The 21,579-nt window shown below is 39.3% G+C and overlaps 1 protein-coding gene across 1 annotated transcript in view; it reads right to left on the reverse strand.

Moving 5' to 3' along the window:
• LOC126106421 (YY1-associated factor 2) overlaps window positions 1-18,549 on the reverse strand; it is a 32,427-nt gene extending 13,878 nt beyond the window's left edge. Inside the window, exon 1 of the mRNA XM_049912697.1 lies at window positions 17,800-18,549. Within this exon, the coding sequence (XP_049768654.1) occupies window positions 17,800-18,328 (529 nt within the window). The 5' untranslated portion in view covers window positions 18,329-18,549. The remainder of the gene's footprint in view (window positions 1-17,799) is intronic.
• Window positions 18,550-21,579: the final 3,030 nt, after the last annotated feature.

The raw sequence follows: 21,579 nt of genomic DNA on the forward strand, positions 1-21,579 counted from the left end.
TTAATAAGGGCATTTCTTTTAAGTTATGTGGTGCTTGGATTGATGATATGTTCAATCAGACCCAGAAAATCAATAGCTGAACTGAACAAGCTAGAGCTGTATTTTTTAAGATGAGATTCCTTTTTTTACCAACCATAATATATCTTGCAGCTGAGACTCCAAATGATAAAATGTTTTGTAATCCCAGTACTTTTTTTACGGAAAGAAGGCATGGCAACAATGAAGAAAGTGGAAACATTCCAAATGTGACTATGTTAACAAATGTGAAAATATCCTGGACACAAAGCAGTTTTACTGCAAATTAATAAGAATAAGGAATTGAGGAAAACAATCAAAACCATAAAACTACAACATATTTGGCCATATCATGAGAGGAGAAAGGTACAATACTCTCATTATGGAAGGAAAAGGCGTAAAGAAAAGATCGATAGGAAGACAATGAACACTGACTGCAGAATGTTAGATGTGATTCAGGTGCGTTCCCAACAATTGTTTAGATAAACATATTCAAGAACATTATTAGCTAGAATGACAACCAACCTTTGAAGAGGGACAGCACCTTACGAAGAAGAACAGAGGCATTTAAACATTCGTTCTTCCTGTACTCCATACGTGAGTGGAAAAATAAGCAGCCCTAGGAAATGGTAAAATGGGAGGTACCCTCTGATGTGCACTTCACAGTGGTTTACAGAGTAGATGTAGATGACATGTCTGCAGCCTTGCTACAAGCTGGTATCCAAAATACGGGTGCCAAAACCTTACAGAGCATCAATGTAATAGTGCTTACAACCAGCTTGGGCATTGCAACATTACCTACAGCACATGGCAAAATGTAGTACACATATACAAAATATATGTGGCACTATAATTTTTAAGCTAACACTAAATGGAAACACTGCAGTGCGGCGCATATGCAGAAAATCTGTTGCACTTTCTGCAAGAGATCTGACATAATGGAAACGTAATCACAGAGTACCATATTCAAAGTTACTTTGCTGTGGTCGGCTGTGGTATAATAGGCCAGAAAATTTTTAACATTTCACGTTACCTGTATAATTTGTCATGTTCAGAAGCTACACTGTTCCTGACAACTAAGCCCTAATCCGATTCCACTGGGCCTCCATAAGCTGCGAGTCAGACTTTATCTTCAAATCTTTTTTTGGCAGAATAGATGATCTGAAGATTTCTAAGTTTACAGCTGAGTGAATACAACCACTTTGCCCACAATATTTTGCAAACTTTTCCTGCATTTTCCCTCACGTGTGTTGGGTGTAAACCTCACAGGTCTGCTACAGGTGACACAGGCCTCCAAAAACGAGAAGTGTAGAGCAGACAAAAGGCAGAACAGTTGGACTCAAGGCAAAAGCAATATCAATGTCACACCCATCTCTATAACAGTGCCATGCGACTACAAAGGTGAGAGCACTGAGAGTGATGGAGCATACCGTGTGTTGCCAACGTAGTCTCCACCTCTGTCCCACCTCCCACTCTCCGGCCATGACCTTCTCCGGTAAGTGACAAACCAGGGATAACATCACTTTGGGGCCACTGTTTCTGCTTTTGACTCTACCAGGAAAAATTGATTTTCTTAGAAAATGATTGCGATCACTTTTTAACGCAATACTCGTCTTGTTTGCTTTATTATTATTATTATTGTTGTTGTGGTTGTTGTTGTTATTGTTATCTTCTATCCAAAAACAGGTTTGATGCATTTTTTCACACTATTCTATCCAGTGCAAGCCTCTTAATCTCTGCATAACTACTACAACCTCCATCCATTTAAACCTGCTTACTGTGTTCATCCCTTGGTCTCCATCTACAATATCCCCCCCCCCCCCCCCCACACACACACACCTCCCTCCATTACTAAATTGATGAATCTTCACATCTTAGAATGTGTCCTATCAACTGATACCTTCTTCTCCAACTTGATTTATTACCTCCTCTTGAGTTACTCGGTCTAACCATTAAATCTTGAGCATTCTAAATTAGCACCACATTTCAAAAGCTTCTGTTCTCTTCTTATCTGAAGTGCTTATCATCCACATTTCCCTTCCGCATGTGGCAACTCTCCTAATACCTTCAGAAAAGATTTCCTAACATCAAAATTTATATTAGATGTTAACAAATTCCTCTTTTCAAAATTGCTTCCATTACTATTGCCAGTTTGCATTTTATATCCTTCCTACTTCGACCATCACGAGTTTTTCTGCTGCCGAAAAAAGTAGTACTCGTCTACTACTTTACTAAGGTAATTCCGTCAGCATCATGTGATTTTAATTCAACTACATTCCAACACCCTTGTTTTACTTTTGTTGATGTTCATCTTATAATCTTCTTGCAGGACACCATCCATTCTCTTCAATAGCTGTTCCAAGTCCTTTGCTGTATCTGACTGAATTACAATGTCATCGGCAAACCACAAAGTTTTTATCTCTTCTTGCTGAACTTTAATTCCCTTTCCAAATTTTCCCTTTCTTTTGTGTTTATTTTTTACTGCTTGCTCAGTGTACAGACTGGTTAACACAGGGGATAGGCTATAACATTGTCTCATTGCTTTCTCAATCACTGCTTCCCTTTCACACCCTTTGCCATTTATAACTGTGGTCTGGTTTCTGTGCCCATATTTTATTTCTGCTTCCTTCATAAATTCAAAACGTATTCCAGGAAACACTGTCAAAAGCTTTCTTTAAATCTACAAATGCTTTAAACATCAGTCTGTCTTTCTTCAGTCTTTTCTAAGATAAATCATAGGGGCAATATTGCATTGTATGTTCCCACACTTCTCCAGAATCCAAACTGATTTTCCTCGGGGTCGCTTAGTGCTTCCTTTAACCCACCCATAATGAACACTACAGTAGCTAAATATCTCCACCATATCTAAACTAACACAGTAAATGACTCTAAACGCTCCATGTGCACCACAAAGTGTGCACTATACTCAAGACCTAGTATAATGACGAGCGTTACATGGCACACTGCTACTTGCCACTGTGTATTACCCCTTCTTACTTGCTCACCAATATAGCAGCAGTAGTCAAGTAAAGTATCACCTGTGCACACAAAATGGTCAGTATTATTATGCAGGTACCTATATCTGAAACAATTTAATAAAGGAGGCACATGAGATTAGAGTGTTGGATAATTTATCTAACAGCAACAGAGTGTTAATCTTAGTAAATTTTGGGAGGTGGCACTAAATTTGCTTACACCTTGTACAAAATCACATCTATCAGCTACGGACAACACCCCAAGAGAGCACATCAATTGTTATGACATTGACAACACCAAACTATAGTCCCCGTTACAAAAAAGTGGTATAAACTACATCCTATGCAGTTTGCAGTTTATCGAGATCCAAACAGCAAGCAACTGAGATTTTCGATTGATACGCTAAAGTATGATTAGTAGGGAAGCTGTCAGAATCTTGCAGGGAAAAAATGATAACACTCAGATATGGACCTGGAGTTCTGCTGATTATCACTCTCCATTTGTCTCTGCAGTAGGAAGTGCACACAATAGGTGGCCCAAAAACGTACATCTGTCTGCCACCCAGAACACTGCAGTTATAGGGGAACCTACAATGGACTCTTTAACCCGTTACGCAACTTGACATGGCAGGCAGGCACGGCAAGCCACTTGCATTATTTTTACACCACCTTATTAACACCCTCTTCGACTACCTGATTAAGCTTTAAAATAGTAGTGGCTTGAAAACAGTTATGACTACGAATGAAAAGGGTCAACACCAATAATGTGGCAAAGAAGTCACTGAGATATGCAACACAATGCTTACAAAGCTCTAGGGGCTGGTACTTGACACGATTTGACTTTCCTGTACAAGGCAACGCCACCTTTCATAAAATTTTGTTGTATAATAGTGTGATATTAACCTTTAACTCTAAAGGCGCATCCAATCAATTTCCTAGAGTTCAAAATGATGTTTCGATAATGCTAGAATGTGTCTACAAGTACACCATTTAACCATTCACATCTCAGCACTGAAAGTGTAGGTTCACCCCTTGTATTTAATATCCTGTTGACAATGATGTCCAAGATGGGGTACACACTTGAATTGGACAAGATGAGGAAGAGATGTATCCTTGGTTTAGGGAAACCATACAAAACCTTTTTATTTTAAGAGACTGCTAATGTTTTGGCAGTATATAGTGAAGCAAACACTACTTTGTTGTCCAAGCTGTGCTGTTTTGCTTTTCTACACATTCCTTCAAATGAGAGCACTAGTATTATTGTAGCTCTGTCCTTTGATAGTCAAGATCTAGTGAAAACCATGTTTTGCTCAGATCGACCACTGGTTTAGCAGTAATGTGCTTCCAGCATTAAGCTAAGCAACTAACTTAAAGCCAAATCCAACAGAAGTAGACTGTCATGTATGATATGATGTAGTGAGGTGTGATCTCACCCATATTTGATTTCCCTATTTTCCTGAGGAACTTCCCAAGTTTTGCATTTACTGTTCAATGGAATCCTTCAAACAGAGCTTGTGAAACTACCTGAAAAGTAACATTGGCCAGTTACATGTCTGATGTCATCAACAGTGAGGGTGATGTTGAGTTGGAGCTGTACACAGTATTTTGAAAAAGAGCCAAATTCGCAGATTACATTACTCATCCCTTCACTAGACTTCAGATTATAAGTAACATGGTATTCACCTCTAGGACAGGTGTGAAGCTGCCCAGATGTTTTTCTGGTGTGGCTACAATGCAATACGACTTTTGTAGCCTTTGTAACTATTAACTTTCCCCCTCCCCTATTCCCCGTGCTGCAGTTAGACTGCCTCTCAATTATCCGCTACATCTACTCTGCCAGCAGCCTAACTGTTGTTCAGAACATGAATTAAACTGCAGCACTCCCGTCGTGTAGTGAAGACGATCATATCCGGCAGCATACTTGTGAAGAGCATGAACATATAAGACACCAGGAAAATCTATGGAAGCCACTCATGAGAGCTTTCTGCTATTGGTAATGGACAAATTACTGTTTTCTTCCATTTGTTAAATGGAAACAGGTCAAGTATTTTGAAACAAATATTTGTTAAGTATTTATAATCATGCTACAAAATACTTTTATCTGTTAAAATAAATTTTTGTGACAATGTGATTGCATTCTTGCTGCTGGCAATCCCAACTCATTTATGTAGTATGCAAATGCTGCACTCAAGTGCAACTAAAATAAAAGATAACTTAATGGAAACACGTGAGGTTTTGGAGCCAGTGATTGTTTCTTTTAGTAGAAGTTTTGAATGGAAAGGAAGAGGGATGAAGGAAAAGTACTGGTGAGGTTTAGGAAATGGAAAGAGTTGCAGAGAAGTCACTCAGAACCCCAGGTCAGGGAAATTTATTGGATGGGATAACAAGGTCTCATTTTCTAAATCCCATCAGTCCTTTTCCTCCATCCCTCTTCTTTTCTCTCCAACCTCTGCCAGGAGGAGAAGCAACAGACTCCAAACGTTCGCACATTTACACATCTTTTGTGTGTTTTTTGCCTGCCGCCATTTGCTGAGTAGATTACTTAGGTAAAACATACTGTATGTTTCACAAATGAGATTGATGTGTTGTGTATAGTGAACAGCATTTTGCGTTATTCATGAAAATCATGGGGGGAGAGGAAGGAGAGGGAGGGGGTGAGAGAGAGAGAGAGAGAGAGAGAGAGAGAGAGAGAGAGAGATATGGGGAGGGGGGGAGGGAAGGAGGGAGGGGGGAGGGAGGGGGAGAGTGAGTGAGAGAGAGAGAGAGAGAGAAGACAGGGTGGGGGATCTCAATTCCACAACATGGTTTAGTAATCTTGTATAGCATTAAAGAAGTTGCTGAGCTTATTGGTTGGTTTGTTTAAACTAGGGAGAAAGGGACCAAACTATGAGGTCATCAGTCCCTTGTTCCTAATAAAACAATGCCACAAGTGTGAGAATAAAACAGACAAAACATACAACACAAAACAGAAAGAAAGGAAAGACCACAAGAATGAATAAAAGGCAACGGACACTAAAAGGAACAAATGTTGACAAGAAAACAACAGAGAGATACAAGAAACAGTTAGAAGAGAGTAAAACGAGGAAAAACAGTGGCTGGCCGACCACGGAAATAAAAAGGAAAAGCCAGCCACTTTGCAACACATTAAAACCTCCACCCTAAAAGCACTAGGGTGGAGGACACAGAGGAACAAAGGACATGTGCTAAAGCTCAGATAGAATGATAAAACCCACCCTCACGGATGAAACGTAAAACCAAACCAGCCGATGAGGCATTGTCTGCTAAAATCAATGGTAACAAGTCCAGCAACCAAAGATGAAGTTGCTGCGCAGCCAAAGAAGGACAGAGTAGAAGAATATGGGCCACTGCCAACTGGGTGCTGCACCGACGCTGAGGTGGGTCTTCATGGCGCAGGAGGTAGCCGTGGTTCACCCAGTCATAGCCAATGCGGAGCCGGCAGAGAACCACAGAGTCCCTGTGAGAGGCCCTCATAGAGGACTTCCATACATTAGTGGTCCCCTTAATGGCTCGCAGTTTGTTGTGCGTACTGAGATTTTGCCATTCCGTCTCCCAAAACTGAACAACGCTGCGGTATAATAACGAACACAGGTCAGTTGCAGGGATGCCCATCTCCAGAAGTGGTTTCTGTGTAGCCTGTTTGGCCAGCCTGTCAGCAAGTTCATTTCCTGGGATTCCAATGTGACCAACGAACGACTGGACCGTTCCAGGGTATAGACGGACTCCTGGATGGAAGCTACCAAAGGAAGAGAAGGGTAGAACTGGTTGACAGTTTTCAGGGTGCTCAAGGAGTCAGTACATAAAAGAAAAGACTCCCCGGGGCGTGAACAGATATACTGAAGTGCATGAGAAATGGCCACCAGCTCTGCAGTGAATATACTGCAGCCATCGGGTAAGGAATGCTGTTCAATATGGCCACCGTGAATGAAGACAAAGCCAACGGGGCCATCAGCCATTGGTGTAAACCATTTCAGAACCCCGGAACACATCAAGAATTGAGAAGAAGTGTCAGTCGGGAGCCGCAGCGCTAACAAAGTCCTTAGGGCCATGTGACAGGTCCAGACAAAGCTGCAGCCGAGGTGTACACGATGGAGGCGTACGTGAACGGACCGCAAGTAGAGGTGGTAAAGGGAAGGACTCCAGTTCGGTGAGAAGGGACCACACGCGAACCACAATCATTAGCCCTGACCTGGGCTGCCGATGCGGGAGATGGATTGCCGTGGGCGAAAAAGGAGACGGTAATTTGGATGCTCAGGAGAACTACGGATGTGTGCTACGTAACTGGCAAGCAATTGTGCACATCTGATTTGCAATGGAGGGAAGCCAGCTTCCACCAGTACGCTGGCCACTGGACTCTTCCTAAAAGCTCCTGTCGCTAGTCGATGCTGAGCTTATTGTGCCAATCTGTCAGAGAGATCACTACCACCAAAGTAACTTCCCTTTATTCCATAAAATACAGAGGAGTGGTTTGTTATTCAATACTGAAATTTGGAAGGTAGAAAAAAATGTAATGGAAAAACGAAGCTTTGATGGTGGCTTGTGAGTTGTGCCTGGACGAGTCAGTTCAAGAGAGGCAAAGGTCCCTGGTTTGTGACCCAGTCCACCATACAATTTTGATATGGAAGGAAGTTTCAAATAATTGCTTGGATGGCTGAACTTGAAGTAATGGCTCCAAATTGAACACCACTCCCTACATTTAATGTCAATGACGACTTTTCCATTTAGCATCGGTGAACAGTTCTGTGGACAAGTGATGAGACTAGGACTTTCCTGGTTGAGCGGTAAAGTGTATTTGCACACTTCATATTTTATGTGTTCAGCTAGGTTCACCCCACTCCCCTCTTTGTCTTTCTCTCCTATGCAATACTTTGTCAACTGGCCTAACGATCATCTCTAAATAAAAAATATCGACTGTTAAGATTATACCCCCTGTTGGACAGAACATGGATTTACACAGAATTTGTGAGACCAACAGAAGCCTTCAAAAAGTCGTTCTAAGCAGATTACGCATCTCAGCAGTTGTTTAGTTATGGAATAAAAATGAAAACTAAACCATGATTTTTTAACAATTTTTGGTGCAGAAAGCAACCAGCTGTGAATACTTTTAAGAAGTTCCAGGCCATTCCCATCTCCACATGGCTACACGTGTATTACTACAGTATCAAAATCACCAGTACAATGTCGTCTGCTACAGTAATTTGTTCTAGTGAATAGTGTTTTGTCTTGTTATGCTCCCTTAAATATCTCTAGGAGGAATCAGACAGTATTTAAAAGTACAAGGTGGCCACATATTTCACAATCAACAAGATGATACTCTTGCTCAAATAAATAAATAAATAATAAACACGTGAAAACCGAACTCAAACTGTAATTGTCATGAAAAATAGTATGAAGTGTCCCTGAGTCACAGGGATTTGTGGAATATGTGCATGCTGTTTACATATAAACACTTTTTTGTGCGTCCTCACAGAAATGTACAAGGACTAAAATGAGGCAAAACACCTTCACTTCATGTATTAGGCAAATTGCCTGTTATGGTACTGATCTCTTCTATCGTCTTCCTATATTTTTTCTTCCAGTGCCTTTATAACTGAAAGCTCTTGCTAGAAGCCTTTCTCCACCTACACAGTTTACATCTTTCCTCCATTCTGTCATTTTTCTTTTATTTTTTTCATTTAGGCTATACATTTCTAACTGTGCCCTTATAGCCTAATTTATTTTACTACCTTCTCTTGTACGTCCTTCCAATCTTCTTAGAAACCTCATTTTTTGAACCTGTAGTCTATTTTCTTGGTGTCTTATCATCACTTCTACAAATAAGGGTTGGAGCTGCTACAGCTTCCCTCCATGGAGGGCACTACTGGCAGAATGATGCTGCAAGCTGAAGTAAGGGTGTGCTCGGAGAAAACGAGAAACAAATATTAAGATTGAAGATCCCATCAGCAATGAGGTCATTACAGAGGGAGTACAAACTCACATAGGGCAAGAATAAGAGAAGGAAATAGGCTGCCTGCATTTCATTCTGTTACTTACTTAACTGGCAATTGGGGACCTTGCAAATTTTGCACTGAACTTACAAACTGCCTCCACCAAATGCTGTTCTGTGCAGCTTCCATCCAGTTTCCTGTGAATTCTACTTGTTGCATATCTTTTCAGTTGATCCTCTCATCTTTTTCAGTCTTCCTTGTAAATGCTTTCCCTGACCTCCCCTACTTATGGAATCCCTGCAACATGTCCAGCCCACTGCAGTCACTTAACCTTTGCTTTTTGTACAATATTAAGATGATTCATCTGTTCCCTCCACCCTTTTTCTTCCTACACCGGCACAAAAATATTTCTTCAATCTTTCTTTCACACACCATCAGTTTTCTTCCACAAACCATCAGTTTTCTTCTACTGCTCTCAATAGTACTCGATGTTTCAATACCGTAAAGCAATACTGGCACAATTAATACATTATTTGCCTTCATTTTTAACTTTTGTTGACATAAGACCTTGATTTCATGATTGGTTTTACTGGGCAGTATTCCTCCAGTTGAGGTGTGATCCCAATTATTTAAAGTTCCCAACTACCTTCAGCTTCATCACCCCAACTTGTAAATCACCAAGCACACTGTGGCTCATCCTCCCACTTAGTTCTGTCTTTTCTGGGTTGATTCATAAGCCCACCTTCCCTTCTCTCCCTACTTTCATCAAATTATGGAAACCACAGAAAGTGGGAGACCAAGCAGAGATCTGAACCCCCTATCACCAGAACCCAAGTTCAATGTCTTAACTGATGGACCATCCCATATGGTAGGGGTCCTTGAATTGTCTTGTTACTGCAGGCATAATCAGTGTCACTTCAGACGGGGGTGGGGGTTACATTGTTATTGATGTTAAAATGAAGGACTAAGTAAGGAACACGAATTTTTTTTTCTCAACAAAAAAAAAAAAAAAAAAAAAAAAAAAAAAAAAAAAATTAATAATAATAAAAATAAAATAAAAAAGAGTCCTGACCCGAGATACAGCCCACCAAAGATAACACTGTACATACCATTTGGAATGTGCAAAATCTGGTAAAAATTTTAAAATGCTATATCTCATTAACAGTTCTAGATATTTTGTTACAGTTTTTTTTTATTTGAAAGATAATTGCTTTATAATTACAATGGTATCCTCCATTTGGACATATCTGTCAACGCTCTTCTACTGTCACCTTTTGACTTTTTTTTATAATTCATAGAAATTTTTTTTTTCAAAAATGCCAATACAGGAAAGTTAGATTTTTTTCTGGTGATTAGTACCATGCAGTACTATATTCTCTGTGAAGCAGAGCTTCCACTTTTAAGTTGAACAGGTTTCATTTTAAAAAATCATTTTTTTTAACTTTCAAGGGTAACGTACACTATATGATCAAAAGTATCTGGACATCCCCAAAAACATATGTTTTCCATATCAGGTGCATTGTGCTGCCACCTACTGTCAGGTACTCCATATCAGTGACCTCTGTAGTAGTTAGACATCATGAGAGAGCAGAATGGTGTGCTCCACGGAACTCACAGACTTTGAAAGTGGTCAGGTGATTGGGTGTCACTTGTGTCATACGTCTGTACTTGAGATTTCCACACTCCTAAACATCCCTAGGTCCACTATTTCTGATGAAGAATGGGCCGTCATTCCCCAAGAAACCTGCCAGTACCTGACTGAACGTATGCCTGCGAGAGTGGAAGCTCCTAGCCTTGATGGCTATGGGTCGGCCAACACCATACTGAACGCCATAATTACCGATGGATCGCACCATGAACTTTTAAGTCATTTTCAGCCAAGTGTCCAGATACTTTTGATCATATGGTGTATGTCTTCACTGGAGTTGTTTCTTACTAATTTCTTTGTTACAATGTTTATTTCTATTGTCTTTGTTGCAGTTATTTCTTATCACCTTCTTTTTTTTGCAGCAGTTATTTCTTTTCATTTTCATTGTTGCAGATATTTCTTACACTTTGTTGTAGTTTCTTGTCAGTTTCTTCGTTGTGGTTGTTCATTGCAGGTTTCTGTATTGTAGTTGTTCAGTGATAATTCGTTTACTGCAGAGGCTTTATGAAATCTGATACCATCCAGTGAGTTCTGTGTTTTCATGAGGAATTTGCCAGTTGACACAGTTGAGGTGTATTTTGTTAAAAGGACTGTTTGAAATGTCTTCTGACTTGGGCCACAGGAATGTGAAGTGTCCTGACTATTTGCATAGCCATAAAAGAGTGATATATAAGACAAACAAAGGAACAGACTTTGTTCAGGATGGAAATAAGTGTTCTCATTTGAAGACTCTCTTTCAAAGTAAAGATGTTTCCGGCAACGGCTTTTTTGTGTTCTAAATGTTTTGACAGAATAACAACAATGATAGTACCTGAACAAGGCGAAGCCTCCCATGGTGCAGATGATGCAGATTTTGCATCAATAGAGGAAGAATTAAATACCCTGAATCAGTCAACTACAGAGGTAGATGTTAGTTCTGTTAAGAAACCGAGGTCAGTGAAGTTGTCATAAGCTCTTATGCATCACGAATGTGCAGAGAAATTACTAAAGCTATGGATGAATACACTACGGCAAAACTGACCACACTCTTCAAAGTAGAAATTCCATCTTCAGAAGAAAATGAACCAAAGCACTCCTGCACCTCGTGCCAGGAATTTTTCACAAATATCAATCCACCTGTTGAATAATATGCATCCTACAGTGAACTGGTACAAGTTTAACTATCATTCGAGACACATTTTCAAAGAAAACAATTTTGAAGCACTTCCATCAGTATCAAAGTACATGGTAGACAAATCAAGAAATGTGAGGCTTGTAAAAGGAGACTTTGGAAGACCAGATCTCTATTACAGTCATCCTATAGAAGCAGCACAAGTTCAAATGGTGCAGTCATTTTATCTGGAAGATAAATGGGACTGTTCTCTCCAGAGCGCCAACAAAAAAAGACATTAGGCCTATAACTGTAACAGTTGAAGGTCAAAAAGTTGTGAAAGTGAAGAGGTACATGACTCACAGTGTTAAAAGAAACTTCTGCAGTTTATAAGAGCAACTATACAACTTCACATATTGGAAGATCAATATTTTATGCACTGTGACCTAAGTGGGTAGTTGCACACCAACCTAGAGATGTCTGTTTTGTGTGTACTGTGCGAATTTTGAACTCTGTATGGTAACTTTGAAGAACTTACTGGAGCTCATGATATATGACACCTTGGTTGGGCGTGTGAAGTCATTTGTAGTCTGTGACATAAAGCGAGAGACTTGTTTGTTTCAAGAATGTGGAGACTGCCTTTGAAAGGGAGGATTGTCTTTACAGACACTTGGCTTGGAAGATGTAGGAGATAACTCTGCAGAAATTACATATGCGACATGTGAGGAAAATAAACTAATTAAGAAAACTGTTGCCTTTGACAGTTTCATTGATGAACTTGGTAAATGGTCAGTGAAAGCAGGAACACACCAGCATCTGACAAAATTGCAACACACTGCAGAAGTGAGAGGGAGTGTACAGGCTGAAGAAGTGTGTTTAGTGCTTCACTGTGATGTTGCTGAGAACTGGTCTGTAATTCTCCCACAAGAAGTATAAGGGTATCATTGGAGTAATGACCAGTTTTTTTACAGGAGTGACATATTTTCAAAACGAGAGCACAAGTGTTGCAGTTATAAGTGATGACACAGGACATGACTCAGCACACACTTTGTTAGCAATGCGTGAAATTCTTCAACTGCAAACAAAGGCAGAGGTGGTCATCATTATTTCTAATGTTGCTCCTAGACATTAAAAAAAAAATGTTACCAGCTGTTTGAGTTGAGTAAGTCACTTGTGCAAACTGACTGGGTATACAGTGCTACTGGTCACAGGAAGGGGCCTTGTGATTGTGTAGGAGACCTGCTGTAGCACCATACTACAAAACAATCTTTCCAGACCAAATACAGCTTCGATTTAGAATGCTGAGGATTTTACGAGAGTTGTGAAATCTTACACATCCACAGTCCTCATTCTTTTGTCCAAAGAGGAAAACAAAGAATTCTGTGAGCAGAAAAAAGAAGGATGGTCCAAACAAACTACTCCTGTGAAGGGGGTTCATAAGACACATTTTTGGACTCAAAGTGATGGGCGAACTCATATTAAACGCACTTTAAAGAGCAAGAAAGAAGAAATTTCATTCGTTCAGCCAACACCTCACAAACAGCAGGATTATATTCAGAATCACAACTTCAGATGGTGGATGTTTGTGGTTTGTGTGTATGGCTGTGACTGGTGGATTGCAGAGATATAGACACCAGTTACGAGTTAAACAAAATTGTAGTGAACTTTATGCTACCACATGGACCAGATGCTGAATATACGTTTCCAACTGAAGGACAGCAACAACGCCATCAGTGCTCACTTCCTGTTCACAATGTTTTGAAGATTTAAGTGCATCAGTTCCTATTGGTTCAACAGGAAGGCATCTCTATATCAAAGGAAGATACTGAAGCAGTGGAACACATTTTTAGTTCATTGACTGGTCAATTTCAATACATAACAGAGTGCACAGAAGTTGTATAAATTGAAACCTTTAAGTCTTTGGACCTTTCACACACATTTTGGAACCATTTGAAATGCTTGAAAAATGAGTTTCTTGCTCATCTTCCAAAAGTAAAATTATGTTAAATATGGCTAGGTTTTGAAACTTCCTGGCAGATTAAAACTGTGTGCCGGACCGAGACTCGAACTCAGGACCTTTGCCTTTCGCGGGCAAGTGCTCTACCAACTGAGCTACCAAAGCACGACTCACACCCCGTCCTCACAGCTTCACTTCTGCCAGTACCTCGTCTCCTACCTTCCAAACTTTACGGAAGCTTTCCTGCGAACCTTGCAGAACTAGCACTCCTGAAAGAAAGGATAGGTTTTGTTTTTTAAGGCCTCTTATGTGATAATGTAGTAATAAACCCATTTTTACGTATGGCAAAAATTTTGATAGTTTATAAAAGCCAGTTCAACATAAAAGTGGAAGCTCTCCTTTTCAGGGAATGTAGTACTATAAGGTACTAATCACCACAAAAAAATCAAAATGTTTTGGATTGGCATTTTTGAAAAAAAAAAAAAAATAAAATAAAAAAGTTCCATAAATTATAAAAAAAAAGTTCTGAGCACTGTAGTAAAAGAACTTGACAGATAAGTCCAAATGGAGGATTTCTTTGTAATCATTAAGCAATTATCTTTCAAATAAAAAAAAAACCCTAGCCTGCCTGAATTGATATTTACTATTGTGTATGATAATCAATGGCTAGAAACAGGATTGTTTTTAGATACCAGATTTAAAATAGCAGGCACATGTCAATTCCTGCTTGACTACAGAGTGCAAGATCATTCTCGAACTCTTGATAGTTACTCTGAACAATATAACCTTGTTCCTAGAAACAGCAGCAGAGCTTAGAGTATCTATGTCAACAAAAGAAAGTGTGTCAATGAATTACCATTTTTTTGTCTTATTAACAAGTTTTTATTGCAGCCTCAATGTAGTTAAATTACTGTAGTGACAGGAGTTGTGTCCTTGAAAGCCATCAAATCTTTTCTGTGGAATGGTGACTGACACACACAAAGAGAAGTTGAAACATAGAGCCTTCACACCAACATGTGTTATGACCTTTTGTGATCTTTTTTTTAATTATGTGAGCTCTAACAAATGATCACAGTTTGCAGACAACACTATCTGGCCCTCCATAACAGGAGGACAAAACAAAAACCTGATTTTTGTTTAGTAAGGCAACTGACCAGTTTAATGTGAATATAGTGAGAATATAGTTAAATTTGTCGACAGATGGTCCATCAGAACTTATAGGAGGAGAAACTCCCACTTCTTCCTTCTCAAAGCAGGAGTGTGCTTCCCAGCTTGGCTTTCGGGTAGCTTGGCATCTCTGACAAACCAATACACTTGTGAGTGGTGAAAAGGGCATTAAACTTCTATCTGCAGGAAACTTACTTGGTAAGAATACATTATAAACTTGTGTAAAAATAGTTTAAGGAGTACACATAAGAACTCAGTGAGTAGCTGATATGCTAAATGATTGAAAGGCACAAATAAGACGTTGCTAGCTTTGGGCAATTTCTTCTTCAGAACCCCACACACACACACACACACACACACACACACACACACACACACACACACACACACAGAGAGAGAGAGAGAGAGAGAGAGAGAGAGAGAGAGAGAGAGAGAGAGAGAGAGAGAGAGAGCACACTCCTGCACAGCTACATTGACTCAGCTGACTAAATCAAACTAAGGTGAGGAGCTGTGCTGTGTGGAGTAGGTGAAGAAAGGGGGGAGTGGAGGGGGGGGAGAGTACGAGGTAGGCAGGTGATGGCTGAGAGGGACTGGGAGTGCCAGCCACAACAGTGTAATTACACTGTCACAAAAATTTATTTCAACTAAGAATAGTATTTTGGGGCACAACAACAAATACTAACAAAATTTATTTTACAAACTACTTGACCTCTTTCCATTACTACCAATGAAATAAAGCCATAATGAGACCATTAACAATAGCAGAAAGCTCTCAGGTCATTACCAGGTATTTTAAATAGTGGCTGCTAAGTGATATAAAGAACTGGCAGTGAGAGTGCTGTAGTTGAAGTCATTTATTGTGTGACAGTCCAACTGCTGGCAGCATGGGTGTGGTGCATATCATATTAGCACAGCTGGATATTTTTTTAAAAATATACACACGGGGGCAATTCCTACCCACCACCTTTCACACATTCCAGCAAGAGAAATTCTTCTACGCAATTGGGTGACTAGGAGGGTGCTCCTTTGCAGCTGGTTCCTGGGGATAGTCTGAGGGGCGTGTGTTGATATTATTCATAAACTTCTATGAAAGTCTCACAAGTCCTCTATGTCCAATAGAAACTGAAGAACACAACACAGCAGCACGTTCATTCAACAGCCAGCTACGATGCAACTATGAACATTACAACAATGTACATAATTTTAAAAGTTTGGAGTGGAACCAGTCAACCAGAAATGTGAATTTAACAAAGACATACATGTTAGTAGTACCACACTTTTGAATACCACTGGTTTCATGCCAGTAGATTATCAACTGTGGACCCTCATCCTGTATTTTGTCTTTTGTATTGCGTGCAATTTGGGTACAGGACACGTACACAAAGTTTCAGATGACTGAGAAGCTAGATATCTTCTTGATAGTACCCTACAGCATATTATGTAGGCCACTATATCATCTAACACTGCTCATTGCTGTCAATGTAGTTGTTTGTGGAAGGAGATGTAAAACAGGTAAAATAGTGATCACTGTAGGCAATTACCAAACAAACTGTATTACCAGTATCTGCAGCGAGACAGTGTGAAATGAATAATTACACTATTTTAAAGGATCTACATTGACCATTACATTACAGCTGCAGTCTTAAATATTGTTACCAGTCTGTCTATTCACGACTGCCTACTTATGAAGTTATGACAACAAAATTTATAAACTCTGTAGGAAAAGTTAAACGACTACTGTCAGTGTCAATCAAGGGAATGTATTAGTCTGTGATAAGCCGGACGAAAAATAAGCGTCTCAGTCTGCTATTTCTCTTGGTATGTTTCACTACTGTTTCTCCGCAACACGACATACATAGCATCTGTACGTAAACAAATTCCAGTGACATATGTAGGCCTATGGCACTTTTAAAGGCTGCACAGAGAAACCAACTGGAGGCTCATTACAAAAGGATAACCATCTTTCCAAATGCATTAAGAGTCTTTCCACTTAACTGTTTCCAATTCCGCAATTTCTGCATCAGGATTCTCTGAACTTTATTTAAAGATATATTATAGCTTATGGAAATTGTTTTCACGTCTAGTTTAGCTGTCTCTTCGTTCAAACATATTTCATGAGTGCAAATATTGTTACTTCAGAACTGTCAGCTAAAGTTACATATGGACCGAAACCCCTGAAATCTTGGTTGTGATGACAGACTGATCTGTAGTGCAGCCTGAGGCCTAGGTTACGATGAAAGGTGACAATCTAGTTGTGCGTCATCGAATTTGATGAATGTGAAAGCACAAAATCTGATTGTGATAACATTTGACTGGTAGCAAATCTGTGCAATACTGAAAATTACAAGGAGGGCAGGGTGAGGGCTTTCACTTAACTGTCTACACAATATGTAGTGTTTTCTCTGTGTACCTAGGCTTAAGCCATGTTCTGCAATTCAGTGTACATTAGAATATTTTCTTGGGTGAATATTACGTAGCCAGTTATGTATAACTGCCTCTCACACATCAAAGTTCAGTAAAAATGTTGCTAAAGCCTTCAGTATACTAGCTTCTTTCTATAATTAAAACCTCTTGACTCTTAAAAGCTGGGTTACCAAATTGTCAGGCTGAATTAATGCACAGAAAACTTTCTTGTTACCTGGAATACATCAGTATTTCATTACTACAACCACCTCCCACCCCACACACACAATTTAGATGGGTGTTGCATTGATAGAGGAAAGGAACAATGGTTTCAGTGTAGCTATAAGCAGTTTCTTTTGCAAACTTTAAAATTAAAAGCATTAATAGAATAGGCCTAAATGTAAACTGTCATTGAACATTGGTGGTGTCATCTTATTTGAGGGCAGTAATTTTTAGGGATTAAAAGAACAATTAATACAGTAAAATTTATTTTACAATACGTGTGGGCACAAACTGAAATGGACCAAATGTACTATTACAGTGTAATGATCACAGTTATGAGAACAGTGAAAGGGGAATGAGGGCTGTGCTGAACGTACCTGCATCACTACTCCGAGCGTCATTGCTGGATTCTGAGTGGCTTCCAAGTTCCGAGGATGCGGTACTTGACTGACTACAGTGTTCTGGGGGCTTTTTTGCTTTGTACTCTGTTATAAATACTGTAACATCGTTCACAGTGACCTCACTTGTCACGCCAGTAGTCCTGTCAATATTTTTGATCCGTGGCACGCTTTTTCTGGAGGCTTTCTCTGGGGTCCCGGATTTCTTCTCCGTTTTTTCTTTGGGAGGTGGATCCTTCGTGCCTCCTTCTTTTGTCCCTCCCTCCTTTTTCGCGACTTTTGGCGCCGTCGACGTGTATTGTTGTGCAACTTGCTGGGCTACAAGCTGCGGGTTTATCCTCGGTTTTCTGGTAGTGGTGCCCTTACGAACGTCGCACATTAGACACTTAAATGCCTCCGCGGTATTTCTGTAAGTGCACACGGAACAATCCCAGAAGTTCTCCTCCAACACTTTTGCTTGACGTTTGTTTCTTTGAGCTGATTTTTGGCTCGAAGACTTCAATTCCATGTTAGTAGTACCCAACTGTTTTAGGAAGTGATCTATCCGTTTTCAATTAATTTTTTGAGCGAATAGATGCTCACACTGCAGGGAAGTATCCGAAACACCGCTACACTTTTTTACTAGTGCATATTTCTGCCCATCTTACAGGAACACAGTATGTCCTCTAAGTTGTCCAGCTAACCAACCATTTAACAACAAAGCCCACCGCTTATGAAATTACTCAAATCTGTGAGCCGTGAGGAGACGCTCGACAGCGTTGCCAAACGTAACAATACAGTTGGCAGAAGAGCAAGGATAAACATTGACACTTGCCAGTTCCAGAGATGTGATTCCAAATGAAGCCTTCAGCTGGGGAGTATCTCGCGCCAGGAAAACTCTGGCTGCATTGATGTTTCGGACTGGAAATTGAGCTAACTTGACCATACTCTCCTGTCATCCGACAACACCAGACTGCGTGTGTTCTACTACTCTGTAAGTAGCAGTTAACACGTGTACTATGCTTGCCTACTCACATATCATTTGCTTATTGTCATTTCGCTTCCTTTCTTTGCTATTTTTTTGGTGCATCATTGTCATTGTGATGACTTTCTGTGTAAACAGTGTGCTATTCGCGCCCATCACGTTAATTTAAAAAAAAAATCAAGAGTCATCATGATGCAAATACGCAGTAAAGGTAGAATACCTAAACTTTTAAAAGGGTGCCTACAGGAGTTTCTAGATTTACATCCATTATGATTTTAATGCACCTTTTTTTACTCTGAAAACTCGATTAGTTGCTGCGAAATAGAACAGAATATGTTCCAATATTTAAGCTGGGAAAGAAAGTAGTCACAGTAAGTACTCTTGTTTTTTCGCATGACACTGATATTTTAAATAACATTGAAGCTGATGCTATGTACATTTTCCACCACAAACTCAGTGATGGAGTTAATAAGTATGCTCAGTCAGACAGCCACTTATACAGTTAGATACCAAATTGAAATGTTAGGTACACACACAGCAGGTTTATAGCAATCTATTAAAAGTGGTTTCGTCCTTCACAACTTAGGAACCTTTCTTGGTTAAAATTACTTTTTATGTTAGGGTCTGTGGAAACAGTACTGTACAGTAACAGTATTCCTGTGGCAAAAGGAAACAAACTAAACTGTTAAATATGCAACTGAATCATATAGGCCTCCCTTCTCAGTGATTTCACACATTAATTGTATTACCATTGTATGCTAAAAAGGCCTTGTTCCAAAAGCAGACAAAAGTTGGGAAGTCATTATCACAAAGACGTGATGTAGACAGACATGACCCTACACGTGATACTTCTCTATTTTTCGCTTTAGACTGGGTAAATCTTAATGGTTTTAGCTTTGCTGGCCTGAAGATGTCGATGACCTATTTTTATCAGAGATACTGAAGTTTTTAAATTTGTTTATTTAGTTTAGACAAACAATTACACAACATTAAAGTAATTTATGAGCATAGTGTAATATTAAATTTAAAACATCTGTATAACTGTACTTAAAGTAATCCACAATGTGTCAGTAGTGTATGGTATGGTCTGCCTGTATTAATTTTGAGAGGAAATCTTCAATAACGTAATATATTTCTCAGTATGTAATGCACAACTTGACCACATAAATTACAATAAATGCAGTGATACTGTTTGATCTTGAGTCTACTCCTACAATGGGATCACACAAATGTGTTACATAACAGCAGTCACACTTCTCTTTCTGTCAGGCAAAAGTTCTTAAGCACAACTGAAATGTAATTAACACCATATATCTCTCTTTAATCCCATTCAGCTGGTTTAGTATACTCGCGAATTTGTTTATGCATATGAATAACTGAGGGATCAAAATGAGGAAAAGTACCCGAATTTTATAGCTGTGAATACACAATCATATTCCATACAAACACAGAGTTCCATGTCAGCTGTTCATCTGTCATTGCAGCCAGGTGTCTACAGCAGCTAGTCACATGATACTGGTTTCCGGTTTGAAAGTTTATGCAGCCAAGAATTTTTCTGATGTGAGACACTCCTGCTTTCAGTGTGCAACCCCAGCTTACATTCTTGTGGATGATAAATCACTTAGTACCATGTATATCAACTCCAACAAAATACTCAAAGCGCTGAAATGCCTTAGGTGATGCATAGGGGATACAAGTAAATTCGCTTAAAGTAAAAGTCGAATCACACTTGGTGGAATGGAATGGGTATGAAACAGAAAGCAAAAAAAAAAAAAAACAACCGCAGTTCATTTCACATGAAGGCATTTACACAGGTTGTCAATGAAATGGAATGGGAGTGGACAGAATGAGACATATACATCAAAGTTTCTCCAGAACAAAATTTTGACCTTGACTGTGGTGATACACTGTCTTGTGACACTATAAGTCAACCTATTATTGCCACAATCGCTCAAGCTATAATAGAGGATTTCGAGCTTTTGTATCTAATCTTTATTAACCAGCATTAAAACATTGGTTTTGTGACACATTGCAAATGTTGAATGACAATTTGTATATTTTTCCACATATGTTGCTCCACCTATGAGGCCAGATATCTAAGAACAAAAGATGATTTAGGTTTTGCAGTAACTAGACAAAGAAAAAGCCTGCACATAAATTGATGAAATAGTTTTCATTGTCTAGCATTTTTAATAGTAAAAACATCAGCTGTATTGAAAGAGAAAGATACAATTGGTTCTGATGTTATTTGTTACTTCGAAAGGGAAAAATACACAATGGGTAACAGAAAAAATTCTGTATTACCATCTTGTTATTGTTTAATGTGTCTGTATGTGTAGTGGTACAGGGCACCCTCCACCACACACCGTGTGGTGGCTTGCAGAGTAGCTAGTAGATGTAGGTATAAATTTTATTTGGGGTTTAACTGTCAATGCTTCCAAATGTTTTAAGAATACTTTCCTATTGTTTCACTTTTCAGCAGTTTGTCACATTAACTGTGTCAAGAGCATCCATTATGAATTTTGCCAGTAACAAACTTGAAATGTTAATTCATTTATTATGATACATTTAAGTTGACCAATTTACTTGATATTTTGATAATTTTTTCTGAGGTAAGTCAGACATTGCCATCCATGTTGTGCATGTTGTTGTTATACAGTTCCAGTTGCAGCTGATGATGTATTCACCGCAAATGCGAGAGGTGTATGTGCTAATAATGCAGCCTTTTCAGCAGTAACTTTTACTCTGCAACGAATGCTTTCTTTTCATCTGTTCACCATCTCCTAGTATGGGCA

This window comes from Schistocerca cancellata, chromosome 10, assembly GCF_023864275.1.
Source record: "Schistocerca cancellata isolate TAMUIC-IGC-003103 chromosome 10, iqSchCanc2.1, whole genome shotgun sequence".
Lineage (NCBI taxonomy): Eukaryota > Metazoa > Arthropoda > Insecta > Orthoptera > Acrididae > Schistocerca > Schistocerca cancellata.